The sequence below is a fragment of the Myotis lucifugus genome, unplaced genomic scaffold (genome assembly GCF_000147115.1).
Source record: "Myotis lucifugus unplaced genomic scaffold, Myoluc2.0 scaffold_132, whole genome shotgun sequence".
Taxonomy (NCBI): Eukaryota; Metazoa; Chordata; class Mammalia; order Chiroptera; family Vespertilionidae; genus Myotis; species Myotis lucifugus.
In genome coordinates, this window is record NW_005871180.1 from 2389022 (window position 1) to 2409868 (window position 20847).

General features: G+C 38.3%; 1 protein-coding gene across 14 annotated transcripts in view; it reads right to left on the reverse strand.

Moving 5' to 3' along the window:
- MLLT10 (MLLT10, histone lysine methyltransferase DOT1L cofactor) overlaps positions 1-20847 on the reverse strand; it is a 218037-nt gene that overhangs the window by 99181 nt on the left and 98009 nt on the right. For all 14 annotated transcript variants that reach the window (XM_023758558.1, XM_023758567.1, XM_023758566.1 and 11 more), the window contains one exon: positions 4766-4861. In XM_023758558.1, coding sequence (XP_023614326.1) covers positions 4766-4861 — 96 coding nt within the window. The remainder of the gene's footprint in view (positions 1-4765; positions 4862-20847) is intronic.

Sequence of the window (20847 nt, forward strand, 5' to 3'; positions counted from 1 at the left end):
GATTTGGCTCGTAGATGGGGCAATGAGGGGCAACTAGGCCAGCAGTGGGGGGCAGTTGGCGGTGATCAGGCTGGTGGAGGAGACAATTATGGGCGACCAGCCTGGCAGAGGGGGGCAGTTGGGGGCAATCAGGCCGGCAGAGGGGGCAGTAACAGGTGAACAGGTCAGCGGGGGTGGGGGAGTCAGTTAGGAGCAACCAGTTCGGCAGGAAGGGGGCAGTTGGGGGCAACCTGGCCGGCAGCTGGGGGCAGTTAGGGGTGACCAGGCCAGCAGGTTGGGCATTTAGGGGTGATCAAGCCGGCACACAGAGGCAGTGAGAGCCAATCAGGCTGGGAGGGGGGGGGGCAGTTAGGGGCGACCATGCAGGCAGGCAGGTGAGCAATTAGGAGCCAGTGGTCCAGGATTGTGAGAGGGATGTCTGACTGCCGGTTTAGACCTGATCCCCGGGATTGGAGAGGGTGCAGGCCGGGCTGAGGGACCCGCCCCCCTTGCACGAATTTCGTGCACCGGGCCTCTAGTTATAACATATAAAAAAAATTTATTGATGGATTTTAAAGATAGAGGAACAAAAGGAGGAGAGGATAAACACTGATGTGAGAAAGACACTTCCACTAGTTGCAGCTACGTGCAAAAAAATGAAACTAGACCATCACAAGAATAAACTTAATATGCATAAGAGACTTAAATGTGAATTGTGCAACCATCAAAATCCTAGAAGAAACCATAAGCAGCAAAATCTCAGACATCTCTTATAGCAATATGTTTACAGATACATCTCCTAGGGCAAAGGAAACTAAGGTAAAAATAAACAAATGGTACTACATCAAAATAAAAACCTACACCACAAAATGAAAAGGAAGCCCACTGTATGGGAGAACATATTTGGCAATGATACGTCTGCTAGAGGGTTAATAGCCAAAATATATAAGGAACTCATACAACTTAACATAAGAAAGACAAACAATGCAATTAAAAAATGAGCAAAGAACCTAAATAGATACTTCTTGAAAACAGACATACAAACAGACATACAGATGGCCAAGAGACATATGAAAATATGCTCAAAGTCAATGATCATCACATGGAAATTAAAACAACGAGGTTTCACCTCATACCAGTCAAAATGGCTACCATCAACAAATCAACAAATGACAATGCTGGTGAAGATTTAAAAAAAAAAAGAACCCTAGTACACTGCTGGTGGGAATGCAGACTGGTGCAGCCATTATAGAAAACAGTATGAAGTTTCCTCAAATATGGAACTGCCATTTGACCCAGTGATCCCACTTCTAGGAATATATCCTAAGAAACCTGAAACACTCATCAGAAAGAATGTATGCACCCCTATGTTCATAGCAGCACACTTTACAATAGCTAAGATCTGGAAACAGCCGAAGTGCCCATCAGTAGACGAGTGGATAAAAATGCTGTGGTACATTTACACCAGGGAATACTCTGCAGCAGTAAAAACAGAAAGATCTCTTACCCTTTGAGACACCATGGAGGGACCTGGAGAGTATTATGCTAAGTGAAACAAGCCAGTCAGAGAAAGATAAGTATCACATGATCTCACTTATATGTGGAATCTAATGAACAAAATAAACTGATGAACAAAATAGATCCATAGACACAGAAGCATAGAACAGACTGTGAAATCTCAGAGAAAGGCAGAGGTTGGTGGGCAGGTGGGAAGAGATCAACCAAAAAACTTGTATGATTATAAGCATAACCCATGGACACAGACAATAGGGTGGTGGGGGCCTGTGCGGAGGTGGGTGCAGGCTATAACAGGTGAATGGGAGAATAAAGGAGATATATGCAATATTTTCAATAATAAAGATTTTAAAAATTATGTTTAGAGTCATAAAGGGTTAAAAGTTGGTCACAGAAAAATACAGTTGAAAAATTTAAGACTGGTAGAGTGAAATTTTAGTTAATAAAGAATAAAATAAAATTTTGTACTTATTTTTTAATATTTTAAAAATCCTCAGTGAGGCTATGTTCATTAATTTTAGAGAGATGAAGGGAGCGAGAAGGGAGGGGGGACATCGATGTGAGAGAGAAACATCAATATGAGAGTGAAATATCAATTTGTTGCCTCCAGTATGCTCCCTGCCCAGTGCTTGAACCCATAACCTAGGTATGTGCCCTAATAGGGAACTGAACCCTCAACCTTTTGGTGTATGGGACGACTTTCCACCCAACCCAGCCACTTGGTCAGGGCAAATTTTGTGTTAAGGTATAAGAAATGGCAAAAGCAAGGATTTAAAAACGTGCAATCAAAACTGGCTATGTGGCCCAGCCGGCATGGCTCAGTGGTTCAGTGCCAATCTATGAACCAGGAGGTCAAGGTCTGATTCCCAGTCAGGGCACATGTTGGGGTTGCGGCCCGATCCCCAGGGTGGGGCGTGCAAGAGGCAGCCAATCAATAATTCTCTCTCATCACTGATGTTTTTATCTTTCTCTCCCTCTCCCTCCCTCTCTCAAATCAATAAAAGTATTTTTTAAAGACTAAAAAAGCCCCAACAACTGGCTATGTAGTACAGGTATTTAAAGTTAGTTAATTAAAGTTACACTTGATTTGCAATTTAAATGTGCTCTACTAATATGAACCATGGTGTTTAAAAGAGCCCTGCAGCTAGAGTAACACTCAGCCTTACATTCCCTGATCTATCCATTTCCACAGCAGCAGGTGAGAGAGTGTGGTGAACGAAGAAAATGACACTGTTCTCCTAAAAGAAATTTATGACTCAAGTGTTCTACAATCCAAATCACTCAAGACCTCACCAGATTATTTATCTTAATCTACCAGGGCTGATCTGATTATGACATTAGCCCTTTTTAAATCAGTTGATGAGGTATTTCCGGGAAATGGGAAGAACGAGTTCGTACCGTTTAACTGAAAAAATGTGATGTTCCAAATCTCAACAATATCCCCTTTCTTTAAAGGTCTCCATTTTAAATACCACAAATACAAAAACAAAAAAAGGGGTATCAAATGCTTCGCCGCACTCCCCTCCCCCGAAAAAAAAAAAAAATCAGTTGATGAGAGCTGATCAGATTCTGAAGCCTAGGAAACACATGAGAATGAAAGGCAAAATATGTACATATACATGTGAGACAATATAAGTATATGTAAGTCATCATGGAATAACTACAGAACTCCAGTCCTGTGTGATACATCAAGAAATGTGTCCTGAGATGAAGATTGCAATGTTCAACAGAATAGACTATGAATATATTACATTCGTATTAGCCTGTAAAATATTAATCAAAGCAGTCTAATGACATTCATTAAAGACAGGCTGACTTTAATATATCAATAGAACAAAAGGAAATTTCAGGAAAAGATTCAATTATATATAAATATTTAGTACATGATAAGGAAGGATTCCAAACCAGTAGCAAAAGACTGAGAATATTTAATAATGGTACTAGAAAAACTGGTTAGTAATTTGGAAAAAAGTATCTTATACAAAATAAAACAAAATCTAGATGGATTATTTTAAAGAAGTACTTAAAAATTAAAATAATCTGCCCTAGCCAGTTTGGCTCAGTCCACAGAGCGCTGGCCTGCGGACCAAAGGGTCCCGGGTTGGATTCTGGTCAAGGACATATACCTTGGTTGCAGGCTCCTCCCTGGCCCAGGCCCTTTTCGGGGCGCATGCAGGAAGCAACCAATTGATGTGCTTCTCTCACATCGGTGTTTCTCTTTGTCTTTCCCTTTCTCTTCCACTCTCCCTAAAAATCAGTGGGAAAATATCCTCAAGTGAGGATTAACCATAAAAAAATAAATAAATAATCTAAAAAGCTGGAAGAAAATATTTTAAAAATATTTATATAAGTTTAAGGAAGGAAAGACTTTGCTAAGCATCAAAAAGTAAAAAAAAAATCAGAGAAGGCAAAGGCAGATTTAGCTTTTCAAATTTATACTTCTACGTCAATTTGAAGCCATTAAAATGTATTCAATCAAAGTCTAGTCACCTCAACTATTTCTCCATATTACCCCCATCTCTCTCTGGACTGTTTTAATTACCTTCTAATGGTCTCCCTGCTGTCATACTTGACTCTCTACAGTCTATCTACAATAAAGCAGCCAGACAATGTTACATCTAAGTTCAGAACCTCAATGGCTCACTTTTCACTCAACCTAAATAACAAAGTCCTTCCACTGGCTTACCTAACCCTATTGGCTCCTCACATGGCCTCATCACCTACAACTACACTCTACGCCCCCACCCCCGCCCAACCCTTGTTTACTCTGTCCCAGCCACCTGTCCCTGTATCTATTCGTTTTCATATTAACCATGTGAAAATAATCTTGATAATATTTAACATTCACAAAGTAATACTTACTATGAGCCAGACACTGTTCTAATTGCTTTACATAGATTTTCTCATTCAATTCCAATAGCTACTTCCTTCACTTTACAGATGATGAAATTGAGGTTAATTAATCTGTCCTTAGAGCTGTCAGTTAAGTGGTGAAGCCAGAATTCAAAATCACAGGTGAACAAAGCCTACTCCACAGCCCAAATTCTAACCTCAGTGATATTTTCCCACTGCTTATCTTTAACATTCTTCAGAAACAAGTATAATATAAATAGAAGGTAGGTTAAGGACTAAGATATGGAAATACCCAGTGCTTGATATAGAGTTAGAGAGGTTGGGAACCAGGATGCTGGGAATGAAAATACTTCTTAAAGGTAAAAGTCAGCACATAATTTGTTATTATATAAAACAAAATATGACATTTAAAACTTACTTTTTCTGTAGTAACAGTCAAAGAAGGAACCAATGCAGGTGATGGTTCTGGTTGCTTCTTATGTTTTTGTTTGTGTTTATCCTTTTCCTTATATTTCTAAAAATGAATAGAAGTAAAATCCAATTTAAATAACATGCACAAGATGAGATTTTTAAAAATAATTGTTTAGTATTTGAAATGTTAACAAATACTTGTCAAAAACTATAAAATCACTTCTAATGACAATTCATACATAAACAAGATCAGTAGTATATTTACATAATAGCATTACTATATATTGAAATCCAATATAATAAAAGGCTAATATGCAAATCGACCAAACGGCGGAACGACTGGTCACTATGACGTGCATTGACTACCAGAAAGCAGACGCTCAATGCAGGAGCTGCCCCCTGGTGGTCAGTGCGCCAGAAGCCAGGCTCACTGCTGGTGAGCACAGCGGCAGGAGCCTCTCCCACCTCCATGGCAGCACTAAGAATGCCTGACTGCCGGCTTAGGCCCACAACCCACGGGGAACGGGCCTAAGCCAGCAGTTGGACATCCCCCGAGGTCTCCCGGACTGCAAGAGGGTGCAGGCTGGGCTGAGGGGGAGGACCCCCCCCCCCGCCCCGTGCACGAATTTCATGCACAGAGTCTCTAGTATAATAATACTAGTATAAGTTATTTAAAGTGACTTCAGCTTCCTTCTCCTTGAACAAGATAAAATATAAGTAACTGAAGTCTACAATTATTTGCTACATTTATATCTGGCAAACTATTTCATATTTTTCCTCATTAAAAACTAAATACTTTTGTGTATCTTTTATAAATAGAACTTTAAAATTTACATAGCACATTGACATGCATTTTCGCATTAGAATAGTGTCAGATTCTCCATCAACATGCATTAAATTCCACAAACTAGAAACCAGAACAAGAAATCTTCCTAGGCTTATTCAGAAAATGGATGATTTAGTTATCACTAACAAAAATAATTTAAAGTTATGGTTTGCTGCTTTACTTTGAAGTCCTAACATACTCTCCTGATAGACCAAGTAGAGAATGAGGCCCTACATTCTGAGGTACCCCAGCCTACAGTCAGTACCAACTAGGCCCAGACATGTGTATAAGATGATCTTGAACCATGTAACCAGCTGAATGTAGTCCCATGAATATATCTAGCTGTTACCACGTGGGGAAAACATTAATGATCCTGCTAAGCCACTAAAAATTGTGAGGTGGTTTATCAAGCGACAGTATATAAGCAAAACAAGACTAGAATTCACAAATGGGTCATGGGAGTTAAAGAAAGTACAAATTAAAAGTAACACACATTAGGTTTTGTTGGGCTATCTTTGTATTCACCAAATAACAAATATAATTATACAATATAATTTTAAATATGAGGTAAAAATGATCCTGGTCTATTAATTTCTATATCAATATTTTTCTCCCATAAAGATAATAAAGGAACCTTTTCTACCTTTATTCATGTTCTACCTCCCATACTGGTTTTATTCTGAAAGGATACAAGAGCTGGGATAATTGAATAATGAATGACCCTGAATAACAAGGTAAATAAACTCTAAAGAACTTGAAGAGCACATGAGAATAAAAGGCAAAGAAAGCACACACATATACATGTGTGAGAATGTAATTACATGTAAGTCCTCATGGAATATTACAAAACTCTGGTCTGTATGATACATCAAGAAATGTATTCTGAGCCCAGCCAGTGTGGCTCAATAGTTGAACCAGGAGGTTCACGGTTCAATTCCTACTCAGGGCATATGCCGGTGTTGAGGGCTTGATTCCCAGTGTGGGGCGTGCAGGAGGCAGCCAGTCAACAATTCTCTCTCATCATTGATGTTTCTATCTCTCTCTCCCTCTTCCTTCCTCTCTGAAATCAGTAAAAATATTATTTTTTAAAATGTATCCTGAGATGAGGATTGCAAATGTTCATGGAAACAGACTGAGAATAAATTATATTCATCTTATTAGCCTGTAAAATATGAATCGAAACAGTCTAATGACATTCACTAAAGACATAGAACAAAAGGAAATTCCAGCCCTCGCCGGTTTGGCTCAGTGGATAGAGCTTTGGGCTGCAGACCAAAGGGTCCCAGGTTCAATTCCAGCCAAGGGCACATACCCGGGTTGCAGGCTCAATCTCCAGTGTGGGGGGTGCAGGAGGCAGCCGATCAATGATTCTCTCTCATCATTGATGTTTCTAACTCTCTCCCCCTCTCCCTTCCTGTCTGAAATCAATAAAAACATATTTTTTAAAAAAACAAAAGGAAATTCCAGGAAAAGACTCAATTAAATATCAATATATATTAAGTATATGATATGAAAGGATTCCAGGGAAAGACTGAAATTATTTAATAATAGTACTAGAAAAACTCGTAATTTGGGGAAAATTACCTTATACAAAATAAAATCCAGGATTATTTTAAAGAGTCAAGTAGAAATTAAAATAATCTAAGAGGTTAGGAGAAAATATCTTAATAGTCTAACTAACTTTTTAAAAAGGAGTAAAAAATCAGAAAGGGAAAAGGCAGGTGTGGGGATTCAGAATAAGTCACCCCAAGATGTGCCTCTGGTATGTGACTGTTTTGAGCTAAAGGCAACTTTAGCCTCTGGCTCCAGAGAAACTTCTGCCCCTCCCTTAACTACCTAGAAGAACTTGAATTAAAAGCCTTGTCCCTAACAGAAGATTATTAGAGATAAACTCTTTTGACCTAGCTAAAGGGCAAGGTAAACTTCTATTTATTAACATCTGTTCTTATCATCCTGCAATGACCCTTTAAAGACCCCAAGGCACCTTACCTATCCCTGGCTCAAAATGTCTTTATACTCATTTTCCCTTTCTATTCATGTGGGACCTATACTCTCACATGTATAAGTGATTCCCATATATACATATGTATTAAACTTGGTTATTTTCTCTTGCTAATGTCTCATACCTATTTAATTATTAGACCAGCTGAAAGAATCCTGTGGGCAAAGGTAAGTTTCTTCCTTTCCCAGACAAGGTTTATTCAAGAAATTACCTAAATTACAGTACAGTAAATGTCTAGAGCAGTGATGGCGAACCTTTTGAGCTCGGCGTATCAGCATTTTGAAAAACCCTAACTTAACTCTGGTGCCGTGTCACATATAAAAATTTTTTCATATTTGCAACCATAGTAAAACAAAGACTTATATTTTTGATATTTATTTTATATATTTAAATGCCATTTAACAAAGAAAAATCAACCAAAAAAATGAGTTCCTGTGTCACCTCTGACACGCGTGTCATAGGTTCGCCATCACTGGTCTAGAGAGCCTCCCAAGCATGAACAAGATGACAAAAAGTTGAATGGCAAAGAAACTACACCCTCAAAATAAACAATATAAAAAGCATAACATGAATAAGATAAATATCTCAATCTAGGAGTAAATATAACTCAGCATAAAGATATTTCTCAAAACTGCCCATGCTAAATGAAACTTAATTATTCAAACTTAAGTTCAAACAAAGCTCAAAAAGGAGATGTTAAACAAAGAAAGGTTAAAAATAACAAAAACAAAAAATACCTTGGGATATGCAGAACCAAAGTAGTTTAAAAGCAAAAACATTAGTAAATAAAATAAAAACAGCAAGGAAAAGAATATATACTGTTAAAAAATAAAAGTAATGCTAAAAGAAAGGCATGAAATAATCACAGTGATACAAATGAGAAAAACAGCAGATATTAAAACAGTTAGAGAGGAACTACAAAAAAACAAAGATAGCCCTGGCCAGTGGCTAAATGGGTTGGTGCATCATCCTGTACACCAAAAAGGGTGTGAATTCAATTCCCAGACAGGACACACACCTAGGTTGTGGGGTCGATCCCCGGTCAGGGCACGTATGGAAGGCAATTAACCAATGTTTCTGTCTCTCTCTTTTTTCCTGTCTCTCTCTTTTTTCCTCTCTTTCTAAAATCAATAAAAACATATCCTCAGGTGAGGATTTTTTTAAAAGGAGTAAAAAAACAAAACAAAGATAATTAAACATAAAGATAATTTGTGTCCTTACAGTATTGAATTTAATAAATGGGTTAATGGGGGGGGGGGGGGATGAGGACACATTTGTAATTCCTTAACTAATAAAGAATTTAAAGATTTAAAAAAATGTTTTTATTGATTTCAGAGAGGAAAGGAGAGGAAGAAAAAGACAGAAACATCAATGATAAGAATCATCAATCGGCTGCCTCCTGCACACCCCCTACAAGGGATCAAGCCTGAAACCCGATTATGTGCCTTGATCAGGAATTGAACTATAAACTCCTGAGTCATGGGCTAATGCTCAACCACTGAGCAACACCGGCTGGGCCCATTTCTTTTTCTTACTCAAAATATAACTAGATATTTCCCAGTTTCGCAGTTAGATGTGGCCATTTAATTGAATTCTGGCCAAAAGCAATCTGAAAGAAAAATAACCTGTGTCACCTCTAGGCCTGGTTCTTAATAGCCTCAACTATTTAGTGTCCAAGCTCCTTCCTTTTTCCAGAGATTAATACAAATAAGCATGGCAACCATAGAAGCAACACTGAAAAGAAGGCTGAGCCACAAGATGAAAGGAACCTAGTTCCTGATTCATGGCTTGGAAATAAGCTGTCTGCCAATTGAGCACACCTGTTCTGCAAAGGCTATAATGAGACAAAGAAGGACCTAGCAATTCTACTTCTACGAATTTATCCCAATAAACCCAAAACAATAATTTGAAAATACATACACATGCATATGTACACTGCAGCCAAGATATAGAAGCAACCTAAGTGTCCACCAATAGATGAATAAATAAATAAGTGGTGCATATACACACTGGAATATGACTCAGTCATAAAAAAGAATTAAATCTTGACATCTGCAACAACCTGGATTGGACCTAGAGGGAATTGTGTTGAATCAAATAAGTTAAAGACAAAGACAAATGACGTATGAATTCACTTATACGTGGAATCTAAAAAAATAAATGAACAAGCAGAACAGAAACAGGCTCACAGATACAAAGAACATTTTGACAGTTGCCAGATGGGAGGAGGGGATGGGGAGATGGAAAAGGTGAAGGGATTAAGAAGAACAGATTGAAACTAACAAAATAGAAACAGACTCATAGATACAGAGGGGTGAGGAGTACAAATTGGTAGTTACAGAACAGTCATGGAGATGTAAAGTACAGCATAGGGAATATAGTCAACAATTCTGACTAAATAGGAGACAATTCTGTATGTCTCTACTATTTCTGCATGTCTTTTGAGTGAGGCAATGACTTGGTTGTTTTTCTGGACTATCAGAGCATCTGTGTTGAGCAGTAAGTAGCCACACTTACTGTCCATTAAAAAAAGTTCAAATGCATTAAGCTCAGGGTTCCTCTACTGCAATACAACAGACTCTATGAGCAGATATCATCTGGTCCTCTCTGCATTACCCTATGGAAACTGGGTCTCAGGGGAACACAGAATTTTCCTGTCTGCTAACTACCCATATACCTATGGTAAAATCAAAGACCTCTTTCATAGTTCTTAACAACTTGGTAATGAGAATGTGATGCTGCTTTAGTCCTATTAGGGAGATTTCCCAAAGATAGATCCTCTCTCATGGGAAATTATAGTTGAGACCTTGGCTGGGATTTAGGCTCCTAGTGCCCAGACTGGGTTTACAACATTAACAGAGCATTTACAGTGTGATAAAGGTGACCCACTGCCAAATGAAAAATCTAGGTTAATTCTTATAATTGGCACTGCCACCCTGAAAAATTCTCCCAGCCCTTACAGAACTAGGCACTTTACAAAACTAGGTGAAAACTTGAGAAATTATATTAGTAACAGGAGTAGCAGATGCCACAGATTAAGGAGAGCTATCTAAAACAGGTCCCTGCTATGTGAGCCAAGATTGAGTCAACCAGAGTGTACAAACTGGCTGATGAGTCAATAGATTCCCAGGGCTGAAATAATTGGTTTCACCCTTGAGTATTGTGAGTGCTAAAAAAAAGGAAAATGTATTTAGTTGACCCACAAGCAGCCATCATACCCTTCCAAATTCAAAGTAAATAGAAGGCATATTTAATGGCGTGGAGCCACTCTGTACCCCCAAAATCTCTCACTCTTTATCAACCTCCTCACTCTTTAAGGCAACCTCAGTTGCTTTAAGAAGAAAAGTGAATTGAGATGGGGACGAGGTTTCCCTGTCCCCAGGGAGGAATCAATCAATTGCACCCACCCAAGTATGCTGGGGAATTTGGAAAGAGGAGAGACACAAATTTTTAAAGTTCTGTCACACAGAGATACCTAGATCATTATGCTACTTGGACCCATGGAAGAAAAAGGCATCAGGATGCAGAGCAGAGATTAAAATTGTGGGTAAGGAAGCTAACATGACTTTGTAGGCTGGGCCTTTCAGCAGCTAGCTGTACTTTTGTCACTTTTTATACATATCAAGGTAGAGCAGGAATTCATTTATCAGGAGTCACCAAACTATAGCACCCAAGCTAGCAATGATTTTTGCATCTTTTAGAGTTGTTTTAAAAAACGGAAGAATATGTGACAGAGATTGTATTATATCTATAAAGACTGAAATAAGTGTCTGATTCTTTACAGATAATTAGGGTTGCAAACCCTTGTGTTGTATACTTATCATTACCCATCTTATAAGTGCCAAAGGGTATTCTCCCAATCAGAAGATGCTAATCAAACAGAGAAATTGCTCCCCAAATCACTTTGCTTTCCTTGGAGGTCCAACAGAAACAGAACAGAATTACAAGAGGACAAAGGGAAACCACAACCTTGATTAAGAACTTAAAGTATGTAATATCTCAACACAAAAGCCCTGCTAGGCCAGTGGCAAAAGGTTAACAGAAGTTGGAGACATATAATTAATTATTATTAACTGAGTTTAGTCATTGCTGTTATAGCCACTGCTATTACAGACTAAATCCATTACATAAAGCGATGGTACTTAGTTGGTTGTCTTGCCATTCCTCGCATACTCGGGGTTCAAGATCAGTTCATATGCATGTTTCAAGGCCGCCATTAGAAGTTTGTAGTACCTCCCCAGGAAAACCTAAATTTCCTTGCCATTTGTCACCAACAGGCATATCAAGATTTAGTGCAAGTGTCTCTATCTGATTTCCAAAGCTTTCACTATTGGTTGTAAATTAGCAGCATGAGTCTCAACAGTTCTTACACTGATGGTATCACACCTCTCCCAGCAGGGCTGCTGAAAAATCCCAATAAAATTCAGAGGCCTGCTCAGCAAGCAAAGTTTCTCTGAGAACTATGTGAGTAGATTTACAATGTCCAATCCCTCTTTTCAGACCCCCAACATAAAAAAAATAAAAAAGCTGAGCATCTTGTTGAACCTTTTAAGCAATTAGAGGCTGTATGTGATTCACTTTGACATTTTACTTGGACTTTTTATCAGCTAATTAATAATAACTGATTATTAATGTCCATTGTAACTTCTCTCTGCCTGACTGATAAGTATATCCATTTTCAATATTTAATACTAAAGCTTTTTCTTCCTTCAGGGATAAAGGTCCATCAGAAATTATCCCTTTTCATGATTGCAGCAAAGTCCTTTTACTTCCATTAACATCTCATGCTCCAGTTTCATATTCCACCTACAGGTGTATGTAACTACTACATTGTGTTCAATGCAACTAAAATAAAATTTTCTCCTTAGTTTCCTTTGCCCTAGGAGATGTATCCGTAAACATAATGCTACAAGAGATGTCTGAGATTTTGCTGCCTATGGTTTCTTCTAGGATTTTTATGGTTTCCTGACTTAGATTTAGGTCTTTTATCCATTTTGAATTTATTCTGTATATGGGTAAGTTGGTGGTCTAGTTTCATTTTTTTGTATGTAGCTGTCCAATTTTCCCAATACCATTTATTGGAGACTGTCTTGATTGTATGCTCTTGCCTCCTTTGTCAAATATTAATAGACGGTAATGGCTTGGGTCGATTTGTGGGGTCTCTGTTCTGTTTGTCCACCATACCTTAAATTTTAATGTGATAAAATCAAACTCATCATTCCTCCTTTTTATAATACTCACTAACAAGCTTTTCCTAAAGTCCTTACTTGTACTTATGGTACCACATCCCCAGTTAAGACAGCCTATAACCATCCATCACCTACAATACACCTTTTCCCTTGTCCTACCACTCCCAATCAGATCCCAGGCCGTATAGATTTTATTCCTTTAGCTTCTTGAATATTATTCCCCCATATCTGTCCATTCCTATAGCCATTAAGCCCTGTTTAGTCTTCATTACTTTTACTCTGATTCAGGCTAACATACTTAAGGAGCATAGTATAGGGTCAAGAGCATAGACTTGGGAGCCAGATTACAGGGGTTCCCATTCAGCTCTATTTTAATAACTTAGTTGTTCAAGCTGCTCAACCGCTCGCTATGATGTGCGCTGACCACCAGGGGGAGGCACGGAACAAAGGAAGGCCCCGGCTGGCAGCTGGGGGAAGGAAGGCCCCGGCCAGCAGCTGAAAGGCCCCGATCACCAGCCAGACCTAGGGACCCTATCCATGTATGAATTTCATGCACTGGGCCTCTAGTTACATTTAAAGTACTTGGCACTGTGTCTAACATGTAGTAAATACTACACACATTAGTTATTGTTGCTTTGTTATCATTGTAGTCATCATCATTCTACAAACTGTCTCCTAATTTCAATCATTCATTAAGTAAAAATATTATTTATCGGGCACATAAGCACAAAGATAAATAAAACTTATAAAGGCAAATAAGACTTACGAAGAAATTCCATTGTTTTAATGAGGAAAATATATAAAATTTAGATAAATGCTATAAATAAAGCTATCAGTCATCACAGTGGTTCCCAAATTCTGTCACCTCATACAACACTGGTGAATAGTCTTCCTCATGCCATTACTAAATACAAACTCCCCTTATTGGGGTTCCATAAATGGCCCCAACCTGTGTTCATCCTTATCATTCCTACCCCATTACCCCATATCCTTTCAAGAAACTGAACCTTCTCTATGTTTAAATGCTGAACTTTCTAATTTTTTTTACTTGTCATTGAGAACACTGTACCTGCATAACTCCTTAAAACCACTAACATTTGAGACTTTTCTTAAATGCTTCCATTTAGCATTTCCTACTGTCTCACAGGAAGCTTCTGCTAAATTTCCACAAGCACTGTATTTTCCTCTGACTGTCCCTAACTCACTCTGGATTACCTGTATATTTATTTTACCTGTATATTTATTTTATTCAGAAACCACTACAACTGTACACTTTTTAAAAACTCAACTGTGGTTACATGTGACAACTAAGGCTAAAAAGAAAGTAAGCCTACACAAGAATTTAGTAAAAACATCAATTGAGTGACTGATTTTACTACACAAAATCATTGGGTAACTATCCTCTTTCTAAGTAGATTGTGCTAATAATTCATCAATTAAGATTAAACTATTAATACATCCATAATTATTTATCATAAAGATTTTATCAAGTCTACCTGCTTCCTGAATGACTTAATATAAATTCTTTTTTTAATATATTTTTATTGATTTCAGAGAGGAAGTGAGAGAGATAGAAACATCAATGATGAGAGAGAATCATTGACTGGCTGCCTCCTGCATGCCCCCTACTGGGGATCAAGACCGCAACCCAGGCATGTGCCCTTGACTAGAATCGAACCCGGGACCCTTCACTCCGCAGGCTAACGCTCTATCCACTGAGCCAAACCATCCAAGGCTTAGTATAAATTCTTTATGTATTATTGACTGACTTAAAACTTTTTAGTGCCCATATTTGAGAGTAATGCACTTCATGACAAAATAAATAAACAAAATACAAAATTAAATAAAAATCCTGGTAACTCAAAAACAAGTAACCTAATGTTTATCCAGAAAACCTTAAATATGAACAAACAGGCTATAGCCATGCTGTCCAATATACTTGCCACATGTGGCTATGTACATTTAACTTAATTAAAATTAAATATTCGGTAATGTGATACATTTAAAGAGCTCAATAGGCAGATGTGGCTAGTGGCTACTGTATTAAAGAACACAGTTACAGGACATTTCCATCATTTCACAAAGTATTATTTGAAAGTGTGATCTAGAACATTATACTAAGTCAATAAAAATTTACATTTTATTTACTTCTCTTACTTTTCCTTTACTATAACTATCAAACAATAATCAGTACACAAAGTTTATCTAACAATAATCAGTCCCAAGTAGGTAAACAAAAGAGGCAAACACCAAGTAACTTATCATAACGAAAGTACAAAACCACTACAGAGGGGAAAAAGTTAGCAAGCATGTGGAGAAATCTGAACCTTGGTGGGAATGTAAAGTGGTACAGCTGCTATGGAAAACAGTTATAGTGGTTCTTCAAAAAATTAAACACAGAATCACCATGTGATCTAGCAACTCCATTTCTAGGTATATACCAAAAAGAATTGAAAGCAGAGTTTTGAAGAGATATTTATACACAGATGTTCATAGCAGCATTTATGCACAAGAGCTAAAAATTGAAACAACCCAACTGTCCATCAACAGATAAGCAAAATGTGCATGCAAAAGATTATTCAACCTTAAAAAGGAAGAAAACACTGACATATGCCACAACATGGATGAATCTTAAGGACAGTATGCTAAGTGAAATATGCCAGTCATAAAACAAATACTGTATGATTCCATTTATGAGGAATCTAGAGTAGTCAAATTCCTACAAACAGAAAGTAGAATGGTGGTTGCCAGGGAATTGGGGGGCGGGGGAGAGAGTTAGTGTTTAATGGCTACAGAGTTTTGGTTTTGAAAGATGAAGAGTTCTGCAGATAGATGGTGGTGGTGATAGATGCACAACAATATGAATGTATTTAATGCCACAGACCTGTACATACTTAAGATAGTAAATTTTTATGTGGGGGGGAAGAGTACTACAGAGAGGACCTAGGAGGCCATGTCATTATCACTTGCACAAGAGAAGTACAACAAGCTTAAACAGAGAAGTACAAGTGGTTGGAGAGCTACCCTAAATAGTTTATTAATATGTTCTGTCTATATACTACAAACCTTTTCTTCATCCATTCCCCTTGTTAGTTAAAATGCTACAAGTGAAAGTTTGAGACTGATTTGTTTCTGCTATTGTCCATTTTTAAAGTGAAGAAAGAAATCACTTACTTTTTAAAATACAGGTATTATAACACCAAGGATTTGGTAATGCTTATCTTTGGGGTGGAAAGCAGAGAGGTTGAGGGACTCAAGACAAAGGAAAGGGGCAGGAGCACCTGATACTGCAAGGGTGCGAAAGGGAGAGCAGTCAGAGGAGCCAGCCCCAGTGAAGTTGTTTTCTTCTTACCACACAAATGTGGGAAATGCACCATAAACCTTGACAATTGCAGAGTTTAGGAGACTGCTGTGAGGTATCTTGGGCCCACTTGAAAAAGCAGGCTCTATCTTGCTAACCTGAGTCATTATGTGCCATGTTCTAGGCTTTTCTTAATACAGTAGTTCTCCTGTCCCTTATCTGTGATTTTATTTTCTATGATTTCAGTTACCCAAGGTCAACCACAGTCCAAAAATATGAAATGAAAAATTCCAAAAATAAATAATTCATATGCTTTATATTGTACTCAGTAGTGGTTCTGAGTAGCAAGATAAAATCTCATACCATCCTGCTGTGCCCTGGATGTGAATCATCCCTTTGTCCAGCATCTCCACAGTGTATATGCTTAGTAACTGTCTAGTCCAGTGGTCGGCAAACTCATTAGTCAACAGAGCCAAATATGTACAGTACGACAATTGAAATTTCTTTTGAGAGCCAAATTTTTTAAACTTAAACTATATAGGTAGGTACATTGTTATTAACTTAATTAGGGTACTCCTAAGGCTTAGAAAGAGCCACACTCAAGGGGCCAAAGAGCCGCATGTGGCTCGCGAGCCGCAGTATGCCGACCACGGGACTCTAGACTATCAGATTGACTATCAAGGTATTACAGTGCTTGTGTTCAAGTAGCCCTCATTTTACCTAATAGCCCCAAACTGCAAGAGTAGTGATGCTGGCAACTTCAATTAGTTTCTTCTCCCTTCTATAACACTGAAACTCCACTTCAACAAATTCTTTAGCATTAAATCTGTGAAAGTTGACATAGTGAAGCCATTTCAAAATGAAGTTGGAACTGCCATTCCAGAGGATCTAACTGCCTTGTGTGTCTTATAGACTATTTGAATTGGGCCAGATCTTTGGATTGGGCCAAACCACCACTGTCTAACAAAAAATTATTTGTAAAGCCAGAGAAAAGCAGACATCCTGATGACAAGAACTGATGAATATGGACTCTCTAATCTGAAGAATCAGTAGCCAATCATGTATATCTCAAGAGGAACACGGCTTACTAGCACCAATAGGAGTTTCTTCTGTTCGTGTAATTATTTATTCCTTTCCTTTTCTCATAAAATCTCCTTGTCCTCACTCTGTAACTGGAACATCATTTGGGAGTCAGCCTGAATCTGTGCCCCCCAAATTTCAATTGATTCCCCCCAAAAATGCTTCTTGCCTCTCCACTTTTTAATTTCAGGTTAATAAACCCAAAGAACATAGATTTATTCTTTTTTTTTTTTTTTTTTTTTATAAATTTTATTGATTTTTTACAGAGAGGAAGGGAGAGGGATAGAGAGTTAGAAACATCAATGTGAGAGAAACATCGATCTTCCTCCTGTATCTATTGCTACTAATGTGCCCGCAACCAAGGTACATGCCCTTGACCGGAATCGAACCTGGGACCTTTCAGTCTGCAGGCCGACGCTCTGTCTACCGAGCCAAACCAGTTAGGGCCATAGATTTATTCTTATATTACTTGATCTTTCATATGCATCTAACACTGCTGAGCACTGACTGGCTTTCGTGAAATATTCACTTTCCCTGCATTCCAAAATACCAATCTCTCCTAACTTCCTCCTGTATCTATTGCCACTTCTTGATTTCTTCTGTAGATGCCCCCTGCCCTATTACTGAGAAAGGGAGAAAGGGCCCAAGCCCATTTGGTTCAGTGGACAGAGCATTGGCCCTCAAACTGAATGGTCACAGGTTTGATTCTGGGTCATGGGCACATCGGTTGCAGGCTTAATCCCAGCCTTGGTCCGGGCAAGTGCAGGAGGCAACCAATCAATGTCTCTCTCTCACATCGATTTTTCTCTCTGTGTCTCTCTCCCCCTCCCTTCCACTCTCTCTAAAAATCAATGGAAAAATATGCTCAGGTGAGGATTAACAAAAAAAAGGGAGAAAGGGAGGGAAGTTCTAATTTACAGTAGAAGGCCAATTTATGGATGACAGAATTAGAAAATCACCTTGCGTCAAACTGTTTTAGGTAAAATCTTCAATGAATGCTAAGACTTGTGGGTGAAAAAATGATAAGAAACAATAGATTTGCCCAATTCTCAAGGTGTGATAGCCAGCCTCCAAGATAGCTCCCAATGATCTTTGCCCCTAGGTAGTATCCACTCACATTGAACAGGCTGTACTATGCCACTAATAGATATTGCAAAAATGGTGGTGTGTCTTAAAAGTGGTTAAAATGGCAAATAATATTTATATATATATATTTTACTACCAATAAATAATTTAGAAAAAAAAGGCATTAAAAAAAGACAACATGTGACATCTTGTCACAAAAAAATAATGCAGCTTTCACCTTACCCTCTCTTAAAGCATTCTCTGGGAAAAGGTAGGTGCCATGTTACAAGGACACTCAAGCAGCCCTATGCAAAGGTCCATGCAGAAAGAAACTAAGGTTCTTGATCAGCCAGCATCAACTTGCCAACCATGTGAATAGCCATTTTGGGAGAATATCCTCAATTTTAGTCAAGCCTTTAAATAATTGAGTCTGGCCAACATCTTTGACTGCAATCTGATGAAAAATCTGAGCTAGAAATAACCAGCTAAATCCAAATTTCTTACCTATAAAAACTATGAGATAATAAATATTTATTATAGTTTTAAGCCACTAAAATTTAGGGTAATTTGTTATGCTGCAATAACAGGCTAGAGACACTGTTATGAGGAGTGGGATGCTACCATAACAACAACAACAACAAAAACTAAAAATACGGAATTAGGCAGTGGGCAGAAGCCCGAAGGACTTTCAGATTATGAATGAAAGCCTAATAAGCACTAAAGTCACTGTTAAGAATCCTTATGGCCTTTCAAGAGGCTGCTATAGAAAGCTTAAAAGAAAGTGGGGGCGGGGAGGAGGGAAATGTAGTAACAAAGTTTAGCAACATTGTTTCTTATAGTAATATAGAAAACAGAAAATGTATTTAATGAACTGTATGATTTACCTAAAAAGGAGATTTTCTAGATTATATGAAGGACTCTATTATCTGACTCCTGTGACTTTTTTGGTCCCTTGGCTTTTCGAGGAATGAGAAGGGCTGTTTTAAAGGCCACTTTCTCCTTTGGTCTCTTCTTCTGTACTTGATTCCATCAGTTCCTTTAGAGTCCTGACTCCAGAACCTATCCAGATTTTATACTCATTCCCAGTATTTGGGAGACCTCTTGGGAGATGGAAAAATATTGGCTGCTCTTCCATTGCATTAGAGGCCCAAAAAGCTAGCTGTCTGCAGGCCTCTTTGCCTCATCAGGTCTCACAGCCATTTCTTTAGTCTGTGTTTGCCACATGTCAGGAGAATATAACAGGTCAGTGCAGTGGATTGTATAAGATTATTACTCAGCAGTAAAGAGAGTGGACAGGGAGATTGTCTCTTTGAAATCCAGTCCTACATAGAGAGCATATCTCAGTCTATTGGGCCATCAGCCTGGAGTTTGTGGACAGAGCAAATGTTTCCTTTTCGGGTACCCTGCAAAATCTGACCCCCTTGCCTTACACTTCAGTGTCTTGCCTTTTTCTCTTTCCAGCACTAGGCTGGGGATGTAGACAAGCCCTGGCTCCCCCACATTTTGTATTTTTCTAAGTCTGTACACTTTGCTTCTGAAACTTGCTTTTCCTAGGGTCAGAATATCATCCTCTTTTTCGACTATAACTCATCTTTAGATGATAGAAAACTTCTGGTCGACTTATCCATGGAAGGGGTTTACTGGGCAACAGGAAATTTTTAAAGAACACTGGTTAATGTATCACAATGCCATCCTCCTACTTACAGAAGTGCCCATTTGAGCCACCAAGTGGAATGATCAGTAAGTCTTAGGGTGCTGAGATAGGGAGTGATCAGTAGAGTCTGACTGGTAAGTGATTGCAGTTGTCTTTCTGCTCTGTGTGGAGTGGTATGGTGTCTCTCAGGGGCAATGAGGCAATTTTGACCAACTTTCTAAAAATCATTCGATTTCGCCACAATCACAAAGTGTCTGAATTTATCCCAGGGAGAACACTGTCACAACGCCTATCTGTGAGGCTTTGACGAAACTCTAGTTCAGTGGTTCTCAGCCTTCCTAATACAGCGACCCTTTAATACAGTTCCTCATGTTGTGGTGACCCCCAATTTCAGTTACAAATTGAACATATTAAAGCATAGTGATTAATCGCAAAAACAAATTATATATGTAATTATATATGTGTTTTCCGATGGTCTTAGGCGACCCCTGTGAAAGGGTCGTTTGACACCCAAAAGGGGTCGCGACCCACAGGTTGAGAACCGCTGCTCTAAGTTCAGGCCAAATTGTTCATCCTTTGCCAGTTCTTTCTCCTTCAAATATGATTGTGATACATCATATAGAAGGAACTTATGAAGTTAATTGATGCCTCCATTTTTCGACTCTACCCTAATTTGTTATGGGTATGTCACTGCTGGTTTCATCATGCACATTTCCATGTATAAAAAATACATTCAAAATTTTAAATTATTAATCATTATTTTTATGATACTCCGAATCTGTTTTATATCTGCAAATTATGGGACTGTTGGATTAAATACATATTTAAATATATTTTACAAGATTTTCTTCCTGTTTGTGGAGAGTTATGGGTCAGCAGCAGTTTCCCCAAAACTTACTCAAACTCCTAAACTCTGTGAAAAAATTACTTTAATACTTTTATTTCTCTTTCACCTGATTAAGTATCTACCAG